Source organism: Tamandua tetradactyla, chromosome 3 (assembly GCF_023851605.1).
Source record: "Tamandua tetradactyla isolate mTamTet1 chromosome 3, mTamTet1.pri, whole genome shotgun sequence".
NCBI lineage: Eukaryota > Metazoa > Chordata > Mammalia > Pilosa > Myrmecophagidae > Tamandua > Tamandua tetradactyla.
In genome coordinates, this window is record NC_135329.1 from 122,992,622 (window position 1) to 123,013,683 (window position 21,062).

General features: G+C 40.5%; 1 protein-coding gene and 1 long non-coding RNA gene across 8 annotated transcripts in view; one reads left to right on the plus strand and one right to left on the minus strand.

Annotated features, from left to right (window-relative positions):
- Nucleotides 1-20,442, minus strand: part of LOC143677633 (uncharacterized) — a 64,532-nt gene extending 44,090 nt beyond the window's left edge. Inside the window, exons 1-2 of the long non-coding RNA XR_013172758.1 lie at nucleotides 20,137-20,442; nucleotides 15,449-15,526 (exon numbers count right to left, since the gene is read on the minus strand). This is a non-coding gene — a long non-coding RNA (uncharacterized LOC143677633). The remainder of the gene's footprint in view (nucleotides 1-15,448; nucleotides 15,527-20,136) is intronic.
- The window catches only part of FMNL2 (formin like 2), a 335,576-nt gene that overhangs the window by 290,894 nt on the left and 23,620 nt on the right, over nucleotides 1-21,062 (plus strand). For all 7 annotated transcript variants that reach the window (XM_077153833.1, XM_077153840.1, XM_077153838.1 and 4 more), the window contains 6 exons: nucleotides 8,464-8,538; nucleotides 12,422-12,532; nucleotides 15,398-15,547; nucleotides 17,484-17,585; nucleotides 19,241-19,553; nucleotides 19,890-20,102. In XM_077153833.1, the coding sequence (XP_077009948.1) occupies nucleotides 8,464-8,538; nucleotides 12,422-12,532; nucleotides 15,398-15,547; nucleotides 17,484-17,585; nucleotides 19,241-19,553; nucleotides 19,890-20,102 (964 nt within the window). The remainder of the gene's footprint in view (nucleotides 1-8,463; nucleotides 8,539-12,421; nucleotides 12,533-15,397; nucleotides 15,548-17,483; nucleotides 17,586-19,240; nucleotides 19,554-19,889; nucleotides 20,103-21,062) is intronic.

The following is a 21,062-nucleotide window of genomic DNA, read 5'->3' on the forward strand; positions in this document are numbered from 1 at the left end:
TTTACATTCCTGCTTTTAAACTCCAAAGTGACTCGAGACCTAGCAACAAGTCAGCATGACCTACTTCCGTCACAACTGCCATTTTAGTGTAAATGTAGGAAATGTTCAGTCACCTAAAGAAAAACTACAGTAGAAACCCACAGAAAAGCGGTGTTGTGGGGCCATGATGGCGTTGGTGATGCTCATACTGCTGGTGCTCCCCACAGAGGGAAAGGATGCTTTTCACCTAAGACTAACCATGAAGTGACTGTTTACTTCATGAGGCCCAAAAAAGAAAATGGAACTTTTGTTCTCTGGCAGGCCCTGAGAAAGGTAAGTCTAATCAGTCACAACAGACTGTGCCTCTAAAATGGTGCTTTCCTGCAGACGCCTTGTGGATCACAGGGGCCTATTGTGAAGAGAGAAAAAGAAAGTCTTGAGGCAGGCGCCAGGCAACATGGCAAGAAGGAAACACTTCAACAAGGGTCTTTTAATTTTTATATAACTCAACTAGAAGCATATTTTATAGCCACCTTATAAGAGTCAGGCCCCATTCTGACTGCAGACTTTGTGCAGTGCTCTGGGAGCTGCTGCTGGGGAAAGCCAAAGACTGTCACTCACTGTGAAATGTTCCAAGGGGTGGCCTCGAGGCAAGGAGTCTGTTGTTCATTTCCTCATATGGCTGGCAAGACGATTCTGTTTTATTATAAAGCTTCTTTTGGCTATTAGCCTTTAGGGAAATCGTCCCCTAACCTCTGCCCACCCTTGGTGACACTTTAAGCCATGACCTCCTTTGCATCCAGAGCCCTGGTTGTATCCAAATGGTTTGGGAGATGGTTCAGAAATTTTTTTCAGAGATGTTCGAAAACATCGAGTCACTTTTTTCTTTTTGGCAGAGGTTGAGCGCTTTTGCTTCACTTCTCCTTTAAGTGGAAATTTTGCTGATCCTAGAGGTGGACCACTTCATATAGGCCGAGCAGGACGTATCAGGTTCACAAGCATGAGCGAAGAAGATGCCCTGAGATAGTGGTTTGGTAGCTGTGCTACCAGGACCAATGTAGCCAAGCACATCTCTGAATTTGGTTCCTAAAGAGCTTCCAAGCCAGTCAGTTTGGGACTATTGTGTTATATTGCCATGTCTAGATTAGAATTGTGGGAGGCTTCAATATCTAGCAAAGGGATTTTTTTTTTCAAACTTTCATTAGCAATGAAACTTTTATTTTTGGGGTGCGTGGTCTGGGAATAGAACCCGGTCTCCCGCATGGAAGGCGAGCATTCTACCACTGAACCACCTGTGCACTGCACCTTTTTTTTTTTTTTTAATGAAAGAGATCTTAACAGCTCAGTGTAATAAAGCAGATTGGGTAAGTGAGAGTGGAAGACCCAAGGACCTTACTTGTTTGCGCTTTCTCTGACAGGCTCCCCACTTTTAGCATTCCCAGTGTGTTCCTCTGTAATCCTTACAGCTTCTTAAAACATGCCTTGCAAACCTCCATCTAATCTCTGGCTCTCAAATGAACAGACATGAAAACTGAAACCCAGGGACGTTCAGAGTTGTCCAGGATCACGGTGGGGGAGTGGCAGAGCACTGACTTATAAACCAGGTGTTCTAGTTTGCTAGCTTCCGGAATGCAATATACCAGAAACAGAATGGCTTTTAAAAAGGGGAATTCAATAAGTTGCTAGGTTACACTTCTGAGGCCGAGAAGATGTCCCAATTAAAACAAGTCTATAGAAATGTCTATAGAAATCAAAGGTATCCAGAGAAAGATACCTTGGTTCAAGAAGACAGATGAAGTTTAGGGTTTCTCTCTCAGCTGAAGGGCACATGGCAAACATGGTGGTGTCTGCTGGCTTTCTCATGGCTCTACAAAAAAGGGACTCTCTCCAAAATATTTCTTCTTTTAAAGGATTCCAGTAAGCAACTCCACCTTCAATGGGTGGAGACACACCTCCATGGAAATCATCTAATCAAAAGTTACCACCCACAATTGGGTGGGTCACTCTCCATGGAAACAATAAAAATGCTCCCACCCAGCAATATTGAATGAGGATTAAAGGCCATGGCTTTTCTAGGGTCCACCACAGATTCAAACTGGCACACCAGGGTTTCTGGTCTCCTGTTTAATACTCCGTATAGTTCCACCTCACTGTCATCAGCGTTAAAGCTTGTAGGTGCTGAGAGGGGCTGATGTGCCAGGTAGGACCCTATTCGGATGGGAGGGATGGTGGCTGTGTCAGCTAGTAAAGTCTGTGGCCCAGAGTAGAGCCTCAGCATTTTCATTCTACAGAGTCAGTCTGGTTGGTGAATTCGCTCATGCTATTCAAACTCAGATGAGACTGATTGATGAGTGATTTGCCAATGCAAATTTACAGTAGAATATATGCTTTTCCAGAGCATATACTTTCCCTTTTCTGCTTGCTTAACTTCTAGCCCTGATGGAGTAGTCAGATGCACAAAAGATTTCCTTTTCAGTTTGCTCAGCTCTGGCCTCTACTTAGCTCTCTGTTTTATACTTGCTCCTCATTTATCTACTCTAGTGCTTCCTTGTTACTGAATTAGGAAATCCATGCTAAAGCATGTAGGGGAATGAGAAATCCAATCAATAAAAAAGTCAAGAAATGAAAAATTTCAATTGCAAGAGTAAAGTGTTTTTATCAAAAAGTGTTCAGATAGCATCAGTTGTGTAGCCTTTGTTGGTAGATGGAAGCTCTGTGCAGACTACTTGCAAACATGTTCTTGGCTCTTTTGTATGTTTTGATGAAGCCCTTGAGAGTGTCCTCATGAAGGCCAGTGTGTAGATACTGAAAATAAGTGTCTCGTTTCTTTCATCATCTGCAGTATACTAACATGAGGTCAGTTTCAAAGGAAAGAAGAGGCACATTCAGCCGTGATGGTCTTATTTGAACACAGTGCGGGGGTGGTCCAGATGGGAGCAGTATGAGCTGAGACGACTTTCTTTGATGTGGGATATGACTTCCCCAACCTTCCCCAAACATATCTCCCCATTTCCTATGGGATTGTGGGATACACTTGTTTAATGATTGCTGAAGTAATATAGAAACAAATATGAATGTGGTTTGCATGCTTCCTTTCCTTCAGCAGAAACAAAGGGGGCTCTTGAATGCACATTGTAAAAAATAGTGTCAGCAAATATCATACTGAGTTCGTTAGTTGAGATAGGCAGCAAAACAGTCTAGACTTCTACCTAGAGAGACTTGGTGGAGCTGGTACTAGGGGCCCCCTCCTAGCTCTTACAGCAGGTGAGGAGAACAGTCAGTTTGATCATTCTCTTAAGGCTTCCTGAAGCTGGCTTTAAGCCGTCAAAGTGTCATTTCATGCATTTGGATTTTGTTCAGCAAGTTCATAGCAGCTGTTAAGTGAAAGATATTTAATTCCACTATTTTTGAAAATTAAATGTTTTCCTCTTTACAACACACATGTTCTCAACATGGAGCTGTCTGTTGACAGATTGAGTGATTTCTAAAGAAACACACCTATATTCAAGGTTTTCTTAGTCTCTTTCGTCCTGTCTACTAGGTTAGTGCCATGTTTTTTGAGATCTTTACCCAGCAGGAAATTAATCTAGTCTTGTTGTTCTGGATTTGATGCCATCTCTTTTTATTAACTGATTATAAATAGTTCATTTTGTTGCTGTCTGCACGTTCTTTTCCCGGCCATATAAATTGCATTTCTGTAATGCCCTGGACACAGTCCCTGATTATTTGTGCATTACCTTATTATTTAAGAGTACTTATGTAAGGGCTGTGGGCCAATTTCTATTGCATTCCTGTGATACCCAGTTTTAGTAACTATGTCATACTCATTTGTTAAATCCTATATTCTCTTTTATAACTCTACCTTCTCCATTGATCTTTTTTTAAAAAATTATTTTTTATTGATATGTATTCACATACCATGTAATCACCAAAGTGTGCAATCAGTGGTTCCTAGTATCATCATATAGCCTTGCATTTATCATCACAGTCAACTTCTAATTTTCTTTTTTTGTGTAAAATAACATATATACAAAAAAAGCAATAAATTTCCAAGCACATCACAGCAATTAGTTGTAGAACAGATTTCAAAGTTTGGTATGGGTTACAGTTCTACCATTTTAGATTTTTACTTCTAACTGCTGTAAGATACTGGAGACTAAAAGAAATATCAATAAGGAAAATTTTTTTTAAGTCACTGTTCAGTAAGTCTGATCCTCTTCATTGATGGATTCTGTCTTTTTATCTTGTTCCTTTGGATAGGCTATCATTTCCTGTTTCTTTGTCTTGTAATCTTTTTTTTTCATTGTACATTTTAATATTTTGAAGTGTTAACTCTGGAATTTAGTCCTTGGCCTGTCCCTTAAGTTTGTATCCAGCTTGTGATATGAATTTCCTTGAATGCCATGAGTTAATCAAAACAAGCAAACTGGGCAGGCCATGGTGGCTCAGCAGGCAAGAATGCTTGCCTGCCATGCCAGAGAACCCGGGTTCGATTCCCGGTGCCTACCCATGTTATAAAAAACAACAACAAGCAAACCAAAGGAAAAACACCTTTTGCTTTTTTGTAAATTGGCTCTGCTTTGGCTGGTAGTCTCCTTCAGAGCTCCTATTAAGCAGATCAGCCCAAGGCAAATGGGAAGTGTAGGGTCCTCTTCATCCTATATGAGCCTGCATGGACCTGAAGTGAAGGAGCGTATTTCTTTTCTTGGGCTTGTGCTTGCTTGAGGCCTTAGAAATTCCCTATTTAAGGTTTACAGGAGTTCATATGTGTCTTTGTGTTGCTAAGTTGAGAGTTGATTGAGTTGGAGAGTTAATGGGCTAGTTAACCAGTTTACAATTGATAGACAAAAAGGCTGAGAGTTTACTCAGTCTTGCCTAATATTATGTAGACCACTGGTTCCTAAATGCTGGTGCATTGACCATAGGTACTTTTACAGAAACACAGATTCCAATCCCACTTATGGAAATTCTCAGGCAGTATGTCTTGATTTAGACCTGAGTCATCTGTCACTTTTAGAAGTTCCATGGGAGATTCCGGTACACACGCATCAAGTGTATGCACAGTGTAATGATTCTGCATGTGTGTGTTTGTGTTTAATAATGTTTTTCTCTCAGTTGGTGTCTCATATTATTCTAGAATGCATTATCTTTAAATATGTTTATCTGAACATTCTAGGTTGTCCAACTGGAGGTCGGGGGACCTACTTCTAGCCTTTGTTTTACCACTCTGCTGCACTTTCATCATATCAGAGATATCTGACCTGTTGGGGTATCTATCTCATTCATAAACTGAAATCACCAGGTTATCCAGCATATTTTCCAGCTTTCTAATATTTTTTGTTGTGAAGGACTTTGCCTTCCTTGGAACTGTATCATCATCCATTTTCATTGATAGTTGTTGCCTCTTCTCCTTCAGTGGTTGCCTAGTGCCTCAACAGAACTTTAATCACAGGCTGCTTCTCAGCAGAGCTAGATCACCCATCCACACATCCAGGATGGCCTTTCTTCCTTTCTCCTCCTGCAACTGCTGTTTTTCAAAGCAATTATAAGTAAATCACTCTCCCTGGGAATAAGTTGTTATGTTGGGGATTCACTTAAAAGAAAATTCAGGATGTAATGTTGATGCTTTGTATACCATGCCTTTGTAATTCCCACCTGTGACACCCTCTTTGCATGCTAGGGAAGTGTGTCCCTCTGGGCACAGGATGTGACTGATGTTGATGGTCAAGGGTATGCTGGACCTGCTCTGCATTTCCATCCCCTCTAATAAGTGTTTGCTTTCCAGAAACCTGCTGTGTATTCTCCAGAAGGGTCTTAAAGTCTTACTGCCAAGGAGTTGTCTGGGGGATAGAGTACAGTATCTCCTTAGATCTGTGGGTCTTAGTCTTTGTGGAGCATCAAATGAGCTGTGGTGCTTTTTTCTTTTTTTTTCTGTTTCTCTTTGTATGCTGTAGGGCACGGGTCACACATTCTTTTTTCATGTGAGTACCCTTTTATTGCAGCTCCATTTGTTGAAGTTTGTTTTTATTTGTTTGTTTGTTTTGGGGAAGTGCATGGACTGGGAATCAAACCCGGGTCTCCTGCATGGCAGGCAGGAATTCTACTCCTGAACTACCCTTGCACCTATCTGTAGTAGTTTTTTTTGAAATGCAATTTTATTTGAGATATATTCACACACCATACAAAACATTGGAAGCATTAAATCACTGTGTAGTGCTTTTTAAAAATACACATGCCCATGTCACTGCACCCTGGATCTTCTGAATCCGACTCATCAAGTGGGATTGGGTCAAGTGGTTTTTTGGGTTTTTTTTCCCCCCCAGCATATCTAACATTTTTCAGTTCGCATAGTATTTTTTATTAATTAAAAAAAATTTTTAAACATCCAAATATATAAATATGAACATTCTTACCATATAATCATTCCATTCTTGGTGTATAAGCAATAACTCACATTATCATCACAGAGCTATATACTCATCTTCGCAATCACCTCTCAGAACATTTGCATCAATCCAGAAAAAGAAAGAAAAAAGAAAAAAATTCATACATACCATACCCCCTGCCCCTATCCCTCACCAATCACCAGCATTTCAATCTACTAAATTTATTTTACCATTTGTTCCCCCTATTGTTTATTTATTTTTAATCCATATATCTTACTCATCTGTTGATAAGGAGCATCAGACACAAGGTTTTCACAATCATGCAGTCATGTTGCAAAAACTATATCATAATACAATCATCTTCAAGAAACATGGCTACTGGAACACAGCTCTACATTTTCAGGCAGTTCCCTCCAGCCTCTCCATTACACCTTAACTAAAAAGGTGATATCTGTATAATGCATAAGAATAAGCTCCAGGATAACCTCTCGACTCCGTTTGGAATCTCTCAGCCATTGACACTTATATTTTGTCTCATTTTACTCTTCCCCCTTTTGGTCAAGTAGAGTGTGTTTTTTAAAGGTTGAATTTTAGGCATTCTCTTCTTGAGTCTCATTCCTTTTCTCTAGCCTGAGCCCATGCACTGTTCCTCTGCTTTCTCTTATTATTATTATTATTGTGTTAAGGCAGATATAAATAACTGGAGAGTAGTCATCAGAATGCTGTAAATTATGATCTGAATCTGTTGAAAAAATTGAGTAGGTCCTCAGAAATTGAAGGCTATGCACCTTAATATCCCAGCTTGGGGTTTATTCCTGGAGCCTCTCTATGTTGGTCTGACGGTTCTTGTTTCACTCGAAAAATTTGGAGAGCCATAAGTCATTCACCTTTTGCTTAGTGCATTTTAGCAGATACTCAGTTATCCTCTAGTCAGTGCAGTCAACAAATGTGGAGAACTTATAATATGCTGAGCATTCCAGATGCTGAGATATAGTAGTGAAGAAAACAGAACGGAACTCCTGCCTTTGGGGGACTCTTTCTTCACCAAACTATGTATGTTCACATGAACTTGAACATGACAATTATAATGGCTGCATAATAGCAATATACAGTATCATTTCAGGAGAATTTAGGGTCTGCGTTAGTCGTCTATGATCACAAATGGAATCAGAAAATTCAGAGTTTAGCAGGTAAAATCTGGATTAAATTTGCAAATTGCTAAAGCCAGGCACTGTCTTCCTCACCAAGCATGTAGTCCACCGATACTCAGGCAGGCATTTCCTAAAGACTGAATGAATGTATGATCCAGTGGGAGCAGGACCGTGCTCCAAAACCATGGCAGCCAAGGATGAAATAAGAATTAAATTTTGTGCTTCGATTTTGGGAAATAAGTCTCCTGAGAGTTATTCTGTGGTACAAATATTTCCTGGACTTTGTTTTTAATTCCACGTGCTTACCTTCATATATACATAGATACCTTTTTGCCTCAAGGTTCCTGGTCTTATATCTGCTTATTTCACTTGTTCAATGAAAGCATTAATGGAGATCTTTGGAGTGTTACTTCATGAAATACTACAAATTTCAATACTCTGGTTACCTAAGTGGGTTATTATACTCCCAGAATGTCCAGTTTACTTCTGTGTTATAATTTATTCACCAAAAGTATTTGATTTTGTAAGATATATGCACATTTTGAAACCTGCCTTTCAAAGAATTTATTAAAATATTCAAATCTTGTGCCATGTCTGTTTTTAAAGTACCTTTGTAAAATAGAAAATCTGTGGTCATTTTTTTTTAAACTCACAAGCCGCCTTCTGGGATTCTGAGTTTATGTGAAAAAAATTGGCAGGACTGAAAGGACAACCAAATAAAAAATACATTTGATATGGACTTCAGAGTGTCAAAGGAAGTTGCAAATGAGACCAAGGATCAGCCTTTGGTATAGCCTCAGGTCACTATTTGTGAGTTGGCTTAGAAGAGAAGTAGTGTAAGAGGAAAAAAAAAGTAGATAATCTATATGTAATTATTAATGTGGAAGTTTCTGCACCTCATTTTTGAGTTCTTGAATTTGGAATTTCATATGAATTATGTGTTTCAGGTTTGTGGAGAAAAGCAGCGCTTTGAAAAGTTGATGGAACACTTCAAGAACGAAGACAATAACATAGATTTTATGGTGAGCTATTTCAGTAGTATACTCAATATAATCCTTTCCATTCCGGTGCTTTTAACCCAAATCCATTATGTGTATGTATATGTATAGGTGTGTATAGGGGTGTGTGTGTGTGCGCGTGCATATGTAACAGTGGGCAGGAAATTGAATATAATATGCAATAGACGCAGCTAGAGTATCCCTCCTAATCTGTTTTTTCCCTTTTTGGCATTTATTTCCAATTTCATCCCTTGCATACACACTTTATAGTTAAAGCAAAAAGTACTCATTCCTTATAGCAAATAAAGGGGGAAGCCATGCCGTTGGAAAGGAAATGGTGCATATGCTGGTGCAAATGCCTTCAGTTGTGGATTTAAGGTGTCAGTAGTACTGCATAAAAGTCCTTAAGATTGAAACTAAGATCCTTGACTGTCTTGCTTCTTGTAGGTCACAGCCAGTGGTCTCTTTCCGACTTTATTTTCAGAGACAAATAAAGTGCTTTGGTTTGTGGAATTGACTGTATGGATCCCCTGAATTTATATTCAGCACTTGTTTTTTTCCCTATGATCTTTTTTCCCATTCTAAGGATTCTTTGAAGTCACAATCGTACTGGTGTCCCCTTTAGCAGGTTACATCACATTCGAGAACAAGGGTTCAGCAGCAGTGCTGTCTTCCTTGGGTAAAAAGAAAAGCAAACTGAATTTTGGGACTTACGAGTTCATATACCTAAATCATAATCCTGGACCAAAGATGCAGTTTACTAGAGAAAGTTTCCTAAGACAAATTATGGTTGCGTCACCCAGGCTTTCTTTGACCCAATCTAGGAATCTTCTGGTCCCAGGAGATCCTTACCTGGGTTGAATCTTCCAGGTCATTCCTAAACTGGAACAGACATCCTAATTGGTTCTTACATTGTGGGGTCTTCCAAAGCCTGTACTTAGAATATAAGGTAAAAGTGGTTGTAGAGCATGAAACACCACTTTGCAGATTTCTAATCCTTTTACATGGGTCCTTGAATTTTATTTGCCTCCTAGCCCTTCAACCTCATCCAATCACAGTGAGAAAAATTAAATCCTTTTTAGAGGGCTTTTCTGTTTCATAAATTCTTTGCTTTTAAAAAGATAAAAAATAAACATGAAACAAGGAATAATTTTTGCATTGACTTTTTAATTTTTGTTGTTAGGATTTTTTAAACTGTTTGATTTTTGCATTGTTGATGAACACCTGAAGAGTTCTGTGCCTTGCTTCACATTGCAAGTCTCTTTTCTCTGCCTTGCTAGGGAGAATTTATTTGTTCCTATGGAGCTGAGGTTGCAGAATGGAAGCCCCCAAACTGAAACCAACTTACAAATTTCAGATTTTCTTGAAATCTAAAAATCTCTGATAATGCTAGGTGTCTGTTCTTGCAGATTATTAGCTACTAGAAACATGTAGTCCTTCTTCCTTTAGTCTAAAGATACTCTGTAGTTTGCCACTGTCCAAACCATTCCTTATCACACGTGGCCCTCCTCACTCATTTAATGTTATCCCTTGGACCTTTCTGACTATTTGAATTTCTGCTGAAATCGTAATTATATTAAGCCTTTTTTGGACATCCACACTACCACTTACAAAAGGTGCATGTTTCCTGTCAGTTAATGTATTCATATGTACATACTTTGAGGCACCTTACTTAGCGAGGCTCGCTTACAGTTACCGTGTGCTGGATTCACGTGTCACCAGCATAGTTGCCCCCAGGCACACCATAAAGTGGATTGGATCCTTGAGACCTGCTTTCAGAAGAGAAATGGAAAGATGCCAAAATCCAGCTATGGTTTTCCTCCAGAAAATTAGGCTTTTTATAAACTGCCTTGGGAATGCAATTAGGTTGTACAACCTTCCAAACAACATATTCTAACGTATGACATGTATATGTTATACATTATATAAGATGCCATGATATAATATATATAGAATGTTTTCTGGGTGTGGACAAAAGAAAACAAAAAACTCGGAAAAGTCCTTTTTAGCTCATCACCACAGAACCTGAAGTAATTTTTCTAGTAAATTGCAATAGAGTGCCCTTGTAACGTAGAAAGTTTACATATTTTCCTAATATATCCAATGTATAATATATTGAAAGAGGAGCCTAACTTGACAAAAATAATAAAGGGAATTGGGTTTGGAGGAGAGGAAGAGTAAGGCAGTTCTCAGGATGTGAATTGGGTCGCCTCAATCATTTTGCCACCTTGCAAGAGACCCTGTTTAATCATAGAGGGAAAGTGTTAGCGAGATATTTTCAGAATCTATAAACTGTCGCTATTGGAAGCAAAATAGATCTGTTGAACTCTCTTCTGTTATTTTACTGACCGGAGAACTGCTTTTCTCTGTGGCAGGTCTTGGGCCCACCAAATGGGGCTTGGGTGAAAAAACAGTAAATCCAGGGCTTCTGTGGAATTGAAACTGGTTGATTGTTTAAGATGGAAAGATGGGTCAGAGATCTAGTACTATCGTGTTAGTACCAGTGGGGTTCACAGTGAAATTTAGAAGTGATTACCTTGTGGTGAGAGATTATAAGTGACTTAAATGTTCTTTATAATAATTTCCATATTTTTTTACAATATACCTGTAATAATTCACACATTTTGTTTGATAAACCCATTTGACTTTCTAAAGAAACTTTTTAAATTGTGTAATATAACATATCTACAAAGCAAAGAGAGAAAAAAGCAATAGTTTGCAAAGCACTCTTCAACAAGTAGTTGCAGTAGAGGTCCCAGAATTTGTCACGGACTACCATTCCATCATCTCAGATTTTTCCTTCTAGCTGCTCCAGAACATTGGAGCTAGAAGGAATAAATACTTTTTTATCATCACAATTGACTTTTTTTCTTTTTTGAAAAAAATAATGTATACACAAAAAAGCAATACATTTCAAAGCATAGCACAACAATTAGTTGTAGAACAGATTTCAGAGTTTGTATGGAATCCACATGACTTTTTCAAAAACGTCTTTTCCGTTAACATACCCTCCAATTTACGCATTCGAAGTGTACAATTCAGGGAGCCATTTTTCTTTCCTTTCACTGACTCCCACCTGCTTTCTCCCTACCTTCACCCTGCTTCCTCACCCCAATAAACCTGTCAAGCTTTGAGAAAAACAGTGTACAATTCAATGTTTTGTTTTTGTTTTAGTATGTTCACAGGGTTCCACAACCATCACCACTATCTAATTTTAGAACATTTTGTCCCTCCCAACAGAAACCCCCTACCTCTTAGCGGTCACACCCATCAACCCCAAGCCCCAGACAACCACTAAACTACTTTTTATCTCCAAAGAATTATATATTTTGGATATTTCACCTGAATGGAATCATACAACATGTGGCCTTTTGTCACTGTCTTCTTTTACTTAGTGTGCTTCTGAGATCCATCCGTGTTGTAGGATGAATCAGTATTTAATTCCTTTTGATGACTGAGTAATATCCCATGGTATGGATATACTACATTTTGTCCTTTTGTCTATCAAATATATAGATGTATGTTTTAATTTTTCTTGGGTATATATCTAGGATTGGAATTGCTGGGTCATATAGTAGCTCTATGCTTAACATTTTGAGGAATTGCCAAACTCTTTTACAAAGCAGGTGCACCATTTTATATTCCTGCCAGTGGGCTCCAATTTCACCGCATCTTTATCAACACTTGTTATTGCCTATCTTTTTGATTAGGACCATCCCGGTGGGCATGAAGTAGTAGTTCACTATGGTACCTATATGACTTTTTGAATTTAAAAATATATATATAGAATGAAGGGAAAGGAAATTGGTAAATGAGCCTGGATTTGTGAAATTGAAGATATTTGCTTATGATTAAATTGAGAAAACAGATTTGCAGCCCATCTAACCCTTTGGCAATTTTATTTCAGGTGGCCTCCATGCAGTTTATTAATATCGTAGTCCATTCAGTAGAAGACATGAATTTCAGAGTTCATCTGCAATATGAATTCACCAAGTTAGGCCTGGATGAATACTTGGACGTGAGTATAGCTTTAATTTTTGGCTCAAAAATAACAAGTGATTTATGGCCTACCCTCAAAGGTATACTTCCATAGCACCTAAAGAACACTTAAAACTTCGTGCAGCTCCTGTAGTGCTAGCTAAAGGAAACCAATCCACATGATGCAATATGCCAGAGAAGCTGGATTCTTGCCAGCCTGTTGGAACCTCAGGCTGTCTGCTGCCAGCAGCCTCTGAGATTCAGTCAGGTTCCATCTTGGCTGTGACTTTTCTCTGCTTTTGGGCTCTGTCTGCATCAAGTCTCATTGCACTCTTCATCCATGCTCTTGGGCAATTTGCATTCTTGGTTTCTCTGGGGATCCCATCTGGGCAGAGAAGTCAAACCAGGACTACTGTAGAATGATGAGTAAATGCTCAGAGCATAAAAAAGAATAATGAGGAAATGGACATTTGAGATTTCCTCCTGTAGCTCTTAAGTTCTCCTTAAAGAGTTTGTGGCTTTAGAAGTTCTACTTTCATTTCTTGAGAGAAGGGGGTCTAAGGTTTCTCTTTTTCTTGCTTCCTTGCAGAAGTGCTCAACCAGTCCCTGAAGTTCTGCAGCTAAGAAAGATAAAGTTGATGTGAAAATCATAAATGACCTTGAGTTATCTCTGTGCTCAGGGTATGCCCTTGCGCTTTGACCCCCAGGCAGATTTGCCTTCCCCTCTGGAGGACAGGACCTGTTGAATTTGGAAGGCCACTAGTAATAGGGCAAGAATTGTTTACCCCAGTTTCAAGCCTGTTGCTAGTTGTGAAGAAAGTAGAAAGATTTCCCTTTTCTGTATCTGCAGTTTAGCTGCTCATCTTCATTAGGGATAAAGCCTGGGACCAGCAGGGACTCTACCCTGAGTTTATTGTGAGGCAGAATCTCAGAGTTAGTTACTCTGGGACCGATGGTCTTGCTTATAGACAGCTGTGCTGCCCTTTGGTGATGGGCCTGTGTTGTTAAAGGTTCTGCCTTGGGAGAGGCATGATGATTTCTATTTAAGAATCGCCTTCCTACTTAAAGCTCCCCTGATATCTTTGGCAGAACAGTGTGTTGAAAGGTTGTTTTTCTGCTTTGACATTGGGGTTTGTCCACCTTCTTTCCCCATATTCTCCTCCTAGAATATGAGTTTTTCAGGAAAAATTAGGTGTTCTGGGTTCATTTTTATGATGGTGAACAGAGCAAGCTTTAGGCCTCATGTTACCATGGCAGGTGTTCACATATCAGTCATTACATGATGTCTGAGCTTCCTGGGGCTGCCTCAACGATTACCCCAGAGTTAAACAATGGAAATGGATACTCTCTAGTTCTGGACTCTAGAGGTCAAAATCAGGGTACGGCAGGACCATGCTTACTCCTTCTCTGCCACTTTCAGCTACTGGTATGGGGGTCCTTGCCATTCTTTGGCTGGTAGCTGCATCACTCCAGTCTCTGCCTCGGTCTTCACGTGGCGCCTTCCCTGTCTGCCTTTGTCTCTGTGTGTTCTCACCTCCTTTCCAGGACTCCAGGTATTGGGTTGAAGGCCCACCCTAATCCCACATGGCCTCATCTTACCAATCACATCTGCAGAGACCCTGTTTCCAAATAAGGCCACATTCTATGGCTCCAGATGGACATGAATTTCAAACTCCTACAGAATTTATTGGGAATTCTGTGAAAAGTCTGATTAAGGTTCCTTTCCATTTTCTTTCCTAGCTTTTGCTCTTACTTAGAAATTTCCAGATTAAACCCAAGAGAAAATCATTTTTTTGAGAATTAATGTAGAGTGAAATTCCTTTTAAAAATAAGAATATTTTAAAACTCCATTTCTTTAATTTCTTACCCTGTTGCTTTTGGACCAGAGTGGTTAAAAGCATACTGTTACTACAAGCATATAATATATCAATGGTTTATTAGTTTACAGTGACCCAGCCTTGAAAGCAGTCATCGATTTGTTTAATAAATGTTTATTGACATCATGTATGTGCCAGATACCATTCCAGCCACTCATCTGTTCCCCATGGACAGTCATGACTTATGATACTTGTAGGAAAGATTCACTGATTTTTGCTGTAGGGTTAGCTTCGGGGTGCCTTGCCCTGGGATGTAGTGAATGGGGAAAAGGTTCTTTATCTGTGCTTTGGGTAACCCTGAGCTGCTTGTGCTGGGCTGTGACTTAGGGAAGCTCTCAAGGCGGATGGGCTCAAACAGCTTGTGCTAAAATAAGCCCAAGGCTAAGTAAACCCTCTATTGGTGTCTCCCCGCCCCTGCCCCAACCCTTTCCCTGCACTCAGCCCACTCTCACTGCCTAGGCAAAGATTCCACCCACTCTGTACTCTTCTACTACACAGACACGCCAAATATTTGTTGCTTGTAACAGTTGTTCCCTTTAAAGCCACTTTTAATTTTTCTGTTATATATATATATACATACATATACATATATATATATATACATACATATACATATATATATATGTATATATATATATATATATTTTTTTTTTTCATGGGCAGGCATTGGAAATCAAATGGGGTTCTCCAGCATGGCAGGCAAGAACTCTACCTGCTGAGCCACTGTGGCCTGCCCAATTTTTCTATTATCTTGATTTCATTGATAAAAGAATGTTTTGGGTTGGAATATGTCTGCATGGGATAGGCAAGTGCGTGTATAATTGGGAGGGGCTATTCTCCAGAATGCAATTCGGTTGTATGCTCTCAGCCAGTCACTCCATAATTCTGTTAAGGAGAATGAGGTATTAAACCATCTCTTGGAAGAGGTTGGACTGTTTGGAACAAAGAAAAATGTATAGGCTATGGAGAAATTATGTTCTATTTCCACAGATGTGTTCACACCACCTTCTCTTGTGTTTTGTTTTTAGAAACTGAAACACACTGAGAGTGACAAGCTGCAGGTACAGATTCAGGCATACCTGGACAACGTGTTTGATGTGGGAGCTCTGCTGGAAGACGCTGAAACCAAGAATGCAGCCTTGGAGAGGGTGGAAGAACTGGAAGAAAACATATCACATGTAACTACATCTCAGAAAAAAAAAAACAGCAAAAAAACTACTTATGTTTCAACTGGGTGCAAACAGAATTCATGTTAGCTTTTATGGTAGCAAATTAAATGATTTGGAGTATATAGGAATGAGCTTCAACTTGGGGTAGGGAGCTGCCAGAAGCCATTCTCAGTTTTTTCAGAGAGGTAGCAGAAGTGAAGCGAGGTGCCTTGCCTCAGAGCACTTACTTGCTCAGTGACAGCTGAGTCCTGATCCCCTTGCTGTCTCAGTGTGGGCGCAGGAGAGTTAGATGTTCGGCATAACTCAAAGATAACTGGGAAATAAATTAAAATGTAGGGGTTTGGCCATAGGTAATGAAGGATCTTCTTCTGAATACGAGTCATTTTCTGTCAGATGTCTCCACTCAGGTCCAGGGACAGGGCATGCACCTCTGCACGTTCCCTCTTCATGGTTACTAACTCTCAGTAGATTCATTTCAACAATAGGCATTTTCGAGAAAGTCAGTGAACTTCTCCATATATTCTCTTCTTTGAAGAGTACCCTCTCAGTATCATAACAACTATATATATATCAGAGTTGGAGCTCATTTTCTTTGAAAGATTTTTCTGGTGATGAACCATGGTTGAATTTTTATGAGTCTCAGCATTGCTCATTTGTTCATTCATTACGCAAATATGTGACTATGGCAGGAATTGGAGAGGAAGAGTGGTACTTTTCAAAGTCCCCAGCCTGTGTGGGCCAAATTCTTTTTTTTTTTTTCTCTTTCCATGGGCAGGCACTGGGAATTGAACCCGGATCTCTAGCATAGCAGGCAAGAATTCTGCCACTGAGCCACCATCGCACCTCTCGGACCAAATTCTTTTGATGACATTCTGATTAACTGTCTTCTTGATTGTGATATGAATTGTTTCTTTTTGAGGGAGGGTCCGTCCCCTTGAAAAGCCCATTTATTTTCTTCCACATTTCTTTAGGAAAGAGTATTGGGTGTGTTCAGTGTCCTTCACCTTTCCCAACACTCTGAAAATGGGCATCCTCATGGCTTGTATTTAAGCCAAATAGGTGAGCCAGAAACCCTCTTGTTGGAAGTGCTACAGTGACCCAGTTGGCACCTTTCTAGGAAAAGAATTTGCAGGCCCAATATTTCTCCCCTTGAGAGATGTGTATTATATTCCGAACTTGTTCAATGTAAACCTCCAACCTTCCTCCTCACCTTACCTCACCGATTTTCTTTACTTGAGATCATTTTCAGTGAAATGTAAGATGTCAGTGTTCCTTGATTCTACCCTTATGCTAAAAGCAACTATTTAGCACATGACTCACCCTTTCTTTTTCTCAAAGCCTCAGCCAGCATTGCATAACTTCATAACTGACTTTCATAGCAGGCCACCTGTTTATTTCAGCTACCCGTCCCAGGAATGACTTTTATTATTTGGATAGTTTTGAGTTAAAACCAACTACATATAAGGATATATGTCATCACATATTATATATCGATATGTATCATTACATAAAATGATAGAGCAAAATTTTCTGGATTAACAATTTCCAAAAGCTTTAGGCTGGCAGCCCTTTCTTAGGGGAGGAAGGGAACAGAGGACTTCTCACCCCCCTCACAGAGGACTTCCCCCCCCCCGCCCCCACATTGCATCCTCGGTCCTTGCCAGCCTCTGCAAGACTGGAGGGAGACATAGTGCATAGGTTGAAATGCTGAGGAGTTGAAATACGGGTTTTTATTAAAAGCCATATAAGTGATTAATTCCTATTAGAAACATATATTCAGAACCATATTATAAATATTAACAACTTCAGAAAACAGCTTGTTTTCTGAATAGCATATCTAGGACTCTGACCTCTAATGGTCTTTGAGCTGTACTTTCTGAGAACTGAGGACCTAGATGAGAATGACCCCGTGGTTTGACCTAGCTTCCCCTTCAAAACTTTACAGTTGTCAGAAAAACTGCAAGACACCGAGAATGAAGCCATGTCCAAGATTGTGGAACTGGAAAAGCAGCTCATGCAAAGGAACAAGGAACTGGATGTTGTCCGGGTGAGTGAGGAGCTGACTGCTGCCCCCGCTGGGCACCGCGGGGAGTGCGCTCAGCTTCAGTCTAGTTGAATGTGGGATATGTTCATTTCAGAGGAATGCATTGATACAACATATTTTTTGGAACCATTTCAGAGGTGATACTCAAAGGAGAAGTACACACAGACAGGGAATGTGTACACGTGCGTGTGCAGTCCAGTACTGGGGGTTCAGTATTTTCTGATCACAGGTTTTTGGGAGCCGCGATGTTTTCCCGTTTTGGAGCGGCTGAGTCAATTCTAGGATCACCCATTTAGTTGGAAATAAAAACACAACTTTATTTATTTCATGCCACTTGTTTATTTTTATTAGGAACTGGGCTTCTTTGTATTTCTTTGCTGCGCTTCTCCTTGAGACCAGATTTGGTGGTTGCCGTGGAAACGGCGAAGTCCCAGTACAGTGGAGACATAATGGCATGTGCCAAAAAAAAAGGGTGCATCGAGGGGAAGGCAAAACAAAACCAATCCATTTTACTATCAGATAATCCCAGATATTTTATTTGGCCTTACTGTTGTTTTACATTACATGTCAGGTATTTATGGAGGGCTTGGAATTGTAGAGCACATAAAAACACCAAAATGCCTGGAAGGCTTTCAGACACACCGCTTGCCTTTACACCACCGCTAATGAAATGGCACATTTTATGTGATGGTTATCATGTCTCTGTGTGTTGCTTGATATTCTGACATGTCCTACAGTTAACTCTAGGACATTTATTTTCTGGCACGCCTTGGAAACAAAAATTGTAGCATATGGACTCAATTCAAGTTCAGACTCTCAGATTATTAATACTAGACAGGGTGTGAAGAATGTTTCCCTGCCTGCTGGAGGTTTGTGGTGAGAGATCACATGTCCAAAGCCTAGCTAGTAAGTGCAGTTCCATAAAATCGTTTCACTGCAACCTCTGTGGGCCCCTTATAAATAGAACCAGGACAGCCTTTGAATCAAAAATTGTAACCTCTTTGTTTTATGCTAAAAACCGGGACAGAAATAAGCAATTAGTGGAGGGACACTTTGGCTTGTTTGGTTAACTGCACAACCAAAGGGAAAAAGTTGAAACAGTCACTGGCCCAAGCCTTGGTCAAGGGGGCATTGTGAGGGCTGGAGTCATCCATTCAGGAACATTGGCCTCTTGTTATTGAGGAAGGATGAGTCCAGGCTTTGTATAATTTTAAACCTATTTTGATTGCTATGCCATTCTGACTTGGGGCCCTTTTGTGTCTTATTAGCGGGGAGGTGTCCAGGCGCTACAAATGAATTTTAAAATAAGTGGAAGCACAACATCCTACTCCACAAGATGCATATTCCAGAGTCAGCTGGAAAATTATTTTTGCATCCTCTTCATCTAGTTTCTCTCTCCCTGCAGGGAAAACTGAGTTCACTGCACTTATTAAATATAAAGGACTATATTAACAAAGATAATTGTTAGAATATGTTACATGCATTACCAGTGAGCAATTGATGATTCATTGGGCTCTTATAGATTCTGACTGAATTCCATATAATTCCTATTTATATGCATGTCCTTTTTCTGGTTTTTTTTTTTAAATTATTTTCTTTATCCACAATTGACCAATCTGGTGGCTGAGACACATACTTGACTGTGGACTCTTTTGCAGGAAATCTACAACGATGCAAATACCCAGGTTCACACGTTGAGAAAAATGGTCAAAGAAAAAGAAGAAGCCATTCAAAGACAGTCTACTCTGGAAAAAAAGATTCATGAACTAGAGAAGCAAGGGACCATTAAAATCCAGAAGAAAGGGAATGGGGACATTGCCATATTGCCTGTCGTGGCTTCTGGCACTTTGCCTGCAGGGTCTGAAGTGGCAGCGGGTAATTATGTGGGACCAATAACAGGGGCTGCCTCCTCAGGCCCCCTGTCCCCTCTTCCCCCACCACTACCTCCATCGTCAGATGCAGCTGAAGCAGGTACACAGCCTGGACCCAAGTTCTGTGCTGGTATTGGGATGTTTGTATTTCTTTTCTTTTCTTTTTTTTTTTTTTTTTTACCAGTGGGCCTGTTTCTGTCCTTTGTCCATTTTACTGATTGATTTTAAGAGCTTTTAATATTTTGAGATTAAGGTCATCAATCTCCATTTCAGCTGTGTTGTATTTTTAGCCGTTTATGCATGAGTAGAGTTTGTCTTTGAAAAATATCCTTTTGTTCTCTTAAATGTTTGGTTTTCAGGTAACGTTTCGTGCACACGCGGTCTTTTGGGAAAAACCATTCGCCGAAGCTGATTTCTTTGTTTTCTCCTTTACTAGTACCAAACGGTCCAGTCACACCACCCATGCCTCCGCCTCCCCCGCCGCCACCGCCTCTCCCGCCTCCGCCGCCTCCCCCGCCGCCTCCCCCTCTTCCGGGGCCCGCTGTGGAGACCGCGCCCGCTCCCCCTCTGCCGCCCCCGCCTCCTCCCTCGGCACCCCCACTCCCTGGAACGTCTTCGCCCACAGTGGTTTTCAACTCAGGATTAGCAGGTAAGAGTACTTGTGTGGGAAATGCTCGTCTTACCTCCTGAGGGTCAAAGCCATTCTTTCGATGTCTAGGTCTCCTCTTCATGCAGCCTGTATATTTGGGGGACATTTTTATCTGAGTGTGTCAGCCTTTGTTACACTTTTCACGAGAGACAGGAGATTCTGCTCTCTTTCACCTTCTTCCGTTTCCACCCTGCCTAGAGGAAGGAGGGGACAAGTTCCTTCTTCAGCGCAGTGTGTTTTCGTGGGCTCGGCAAACATTTCTTAGACTCCTGTGGTAGTTTATTCAAAGTGCTGCGTTAGGAGTGCACACTGCACACTGCGTGTGAATGATTCTGTTTTTGAGGACGGTATTTATGACGTCATGAATGGAAGGGATGCTGCCTTTCTGTTTAACTGACTAGTGAAGGCTTTGGAGCATTGCTTCTGAGCACTTGGCAGACGTCAGAACTTGTGATAGTGGGTTTAAACTTCAAGAGGAAATGCTGCCCGCGGCAATGTCTCGGTGCCTTGAATGCTTCCAAATAATGAATGTTGTCCTGCTAACCAGAAGAGAGAAAGCGGCCTACTTACCTGACCAGAAAATAAGGCACGGGGTAGGAGGGTAGGGGGTGGGTGGCAGAAGAGAAGAATTGCTCAAATGCCTTACATACATTTTTATTTTTGACTCATGGAAATGAAACTTTATGATTTTTTATGTGATAAATCACTTCCAAGTCATTGAGTGCTTTACTGGCACTTGAAATTGCCCTGAGCTTTGCTATTGTTTGGACGCCTGGAACTTTCTGCCCCCTTGATTCCTTTGGCCCCTTCATGAGGTCTCTTATTTCCAATGCAGGCCTACTGCTGCCTCATCCTCTATTTCCAAGGCCTCGATAATTTTCAGAGCCTTTTGCCAGAAGCCTAAAAGGCAGTCTTAGGAGCAAAAGATTTCCCAATTTCCATCCCTTAGTGTATCCTGTT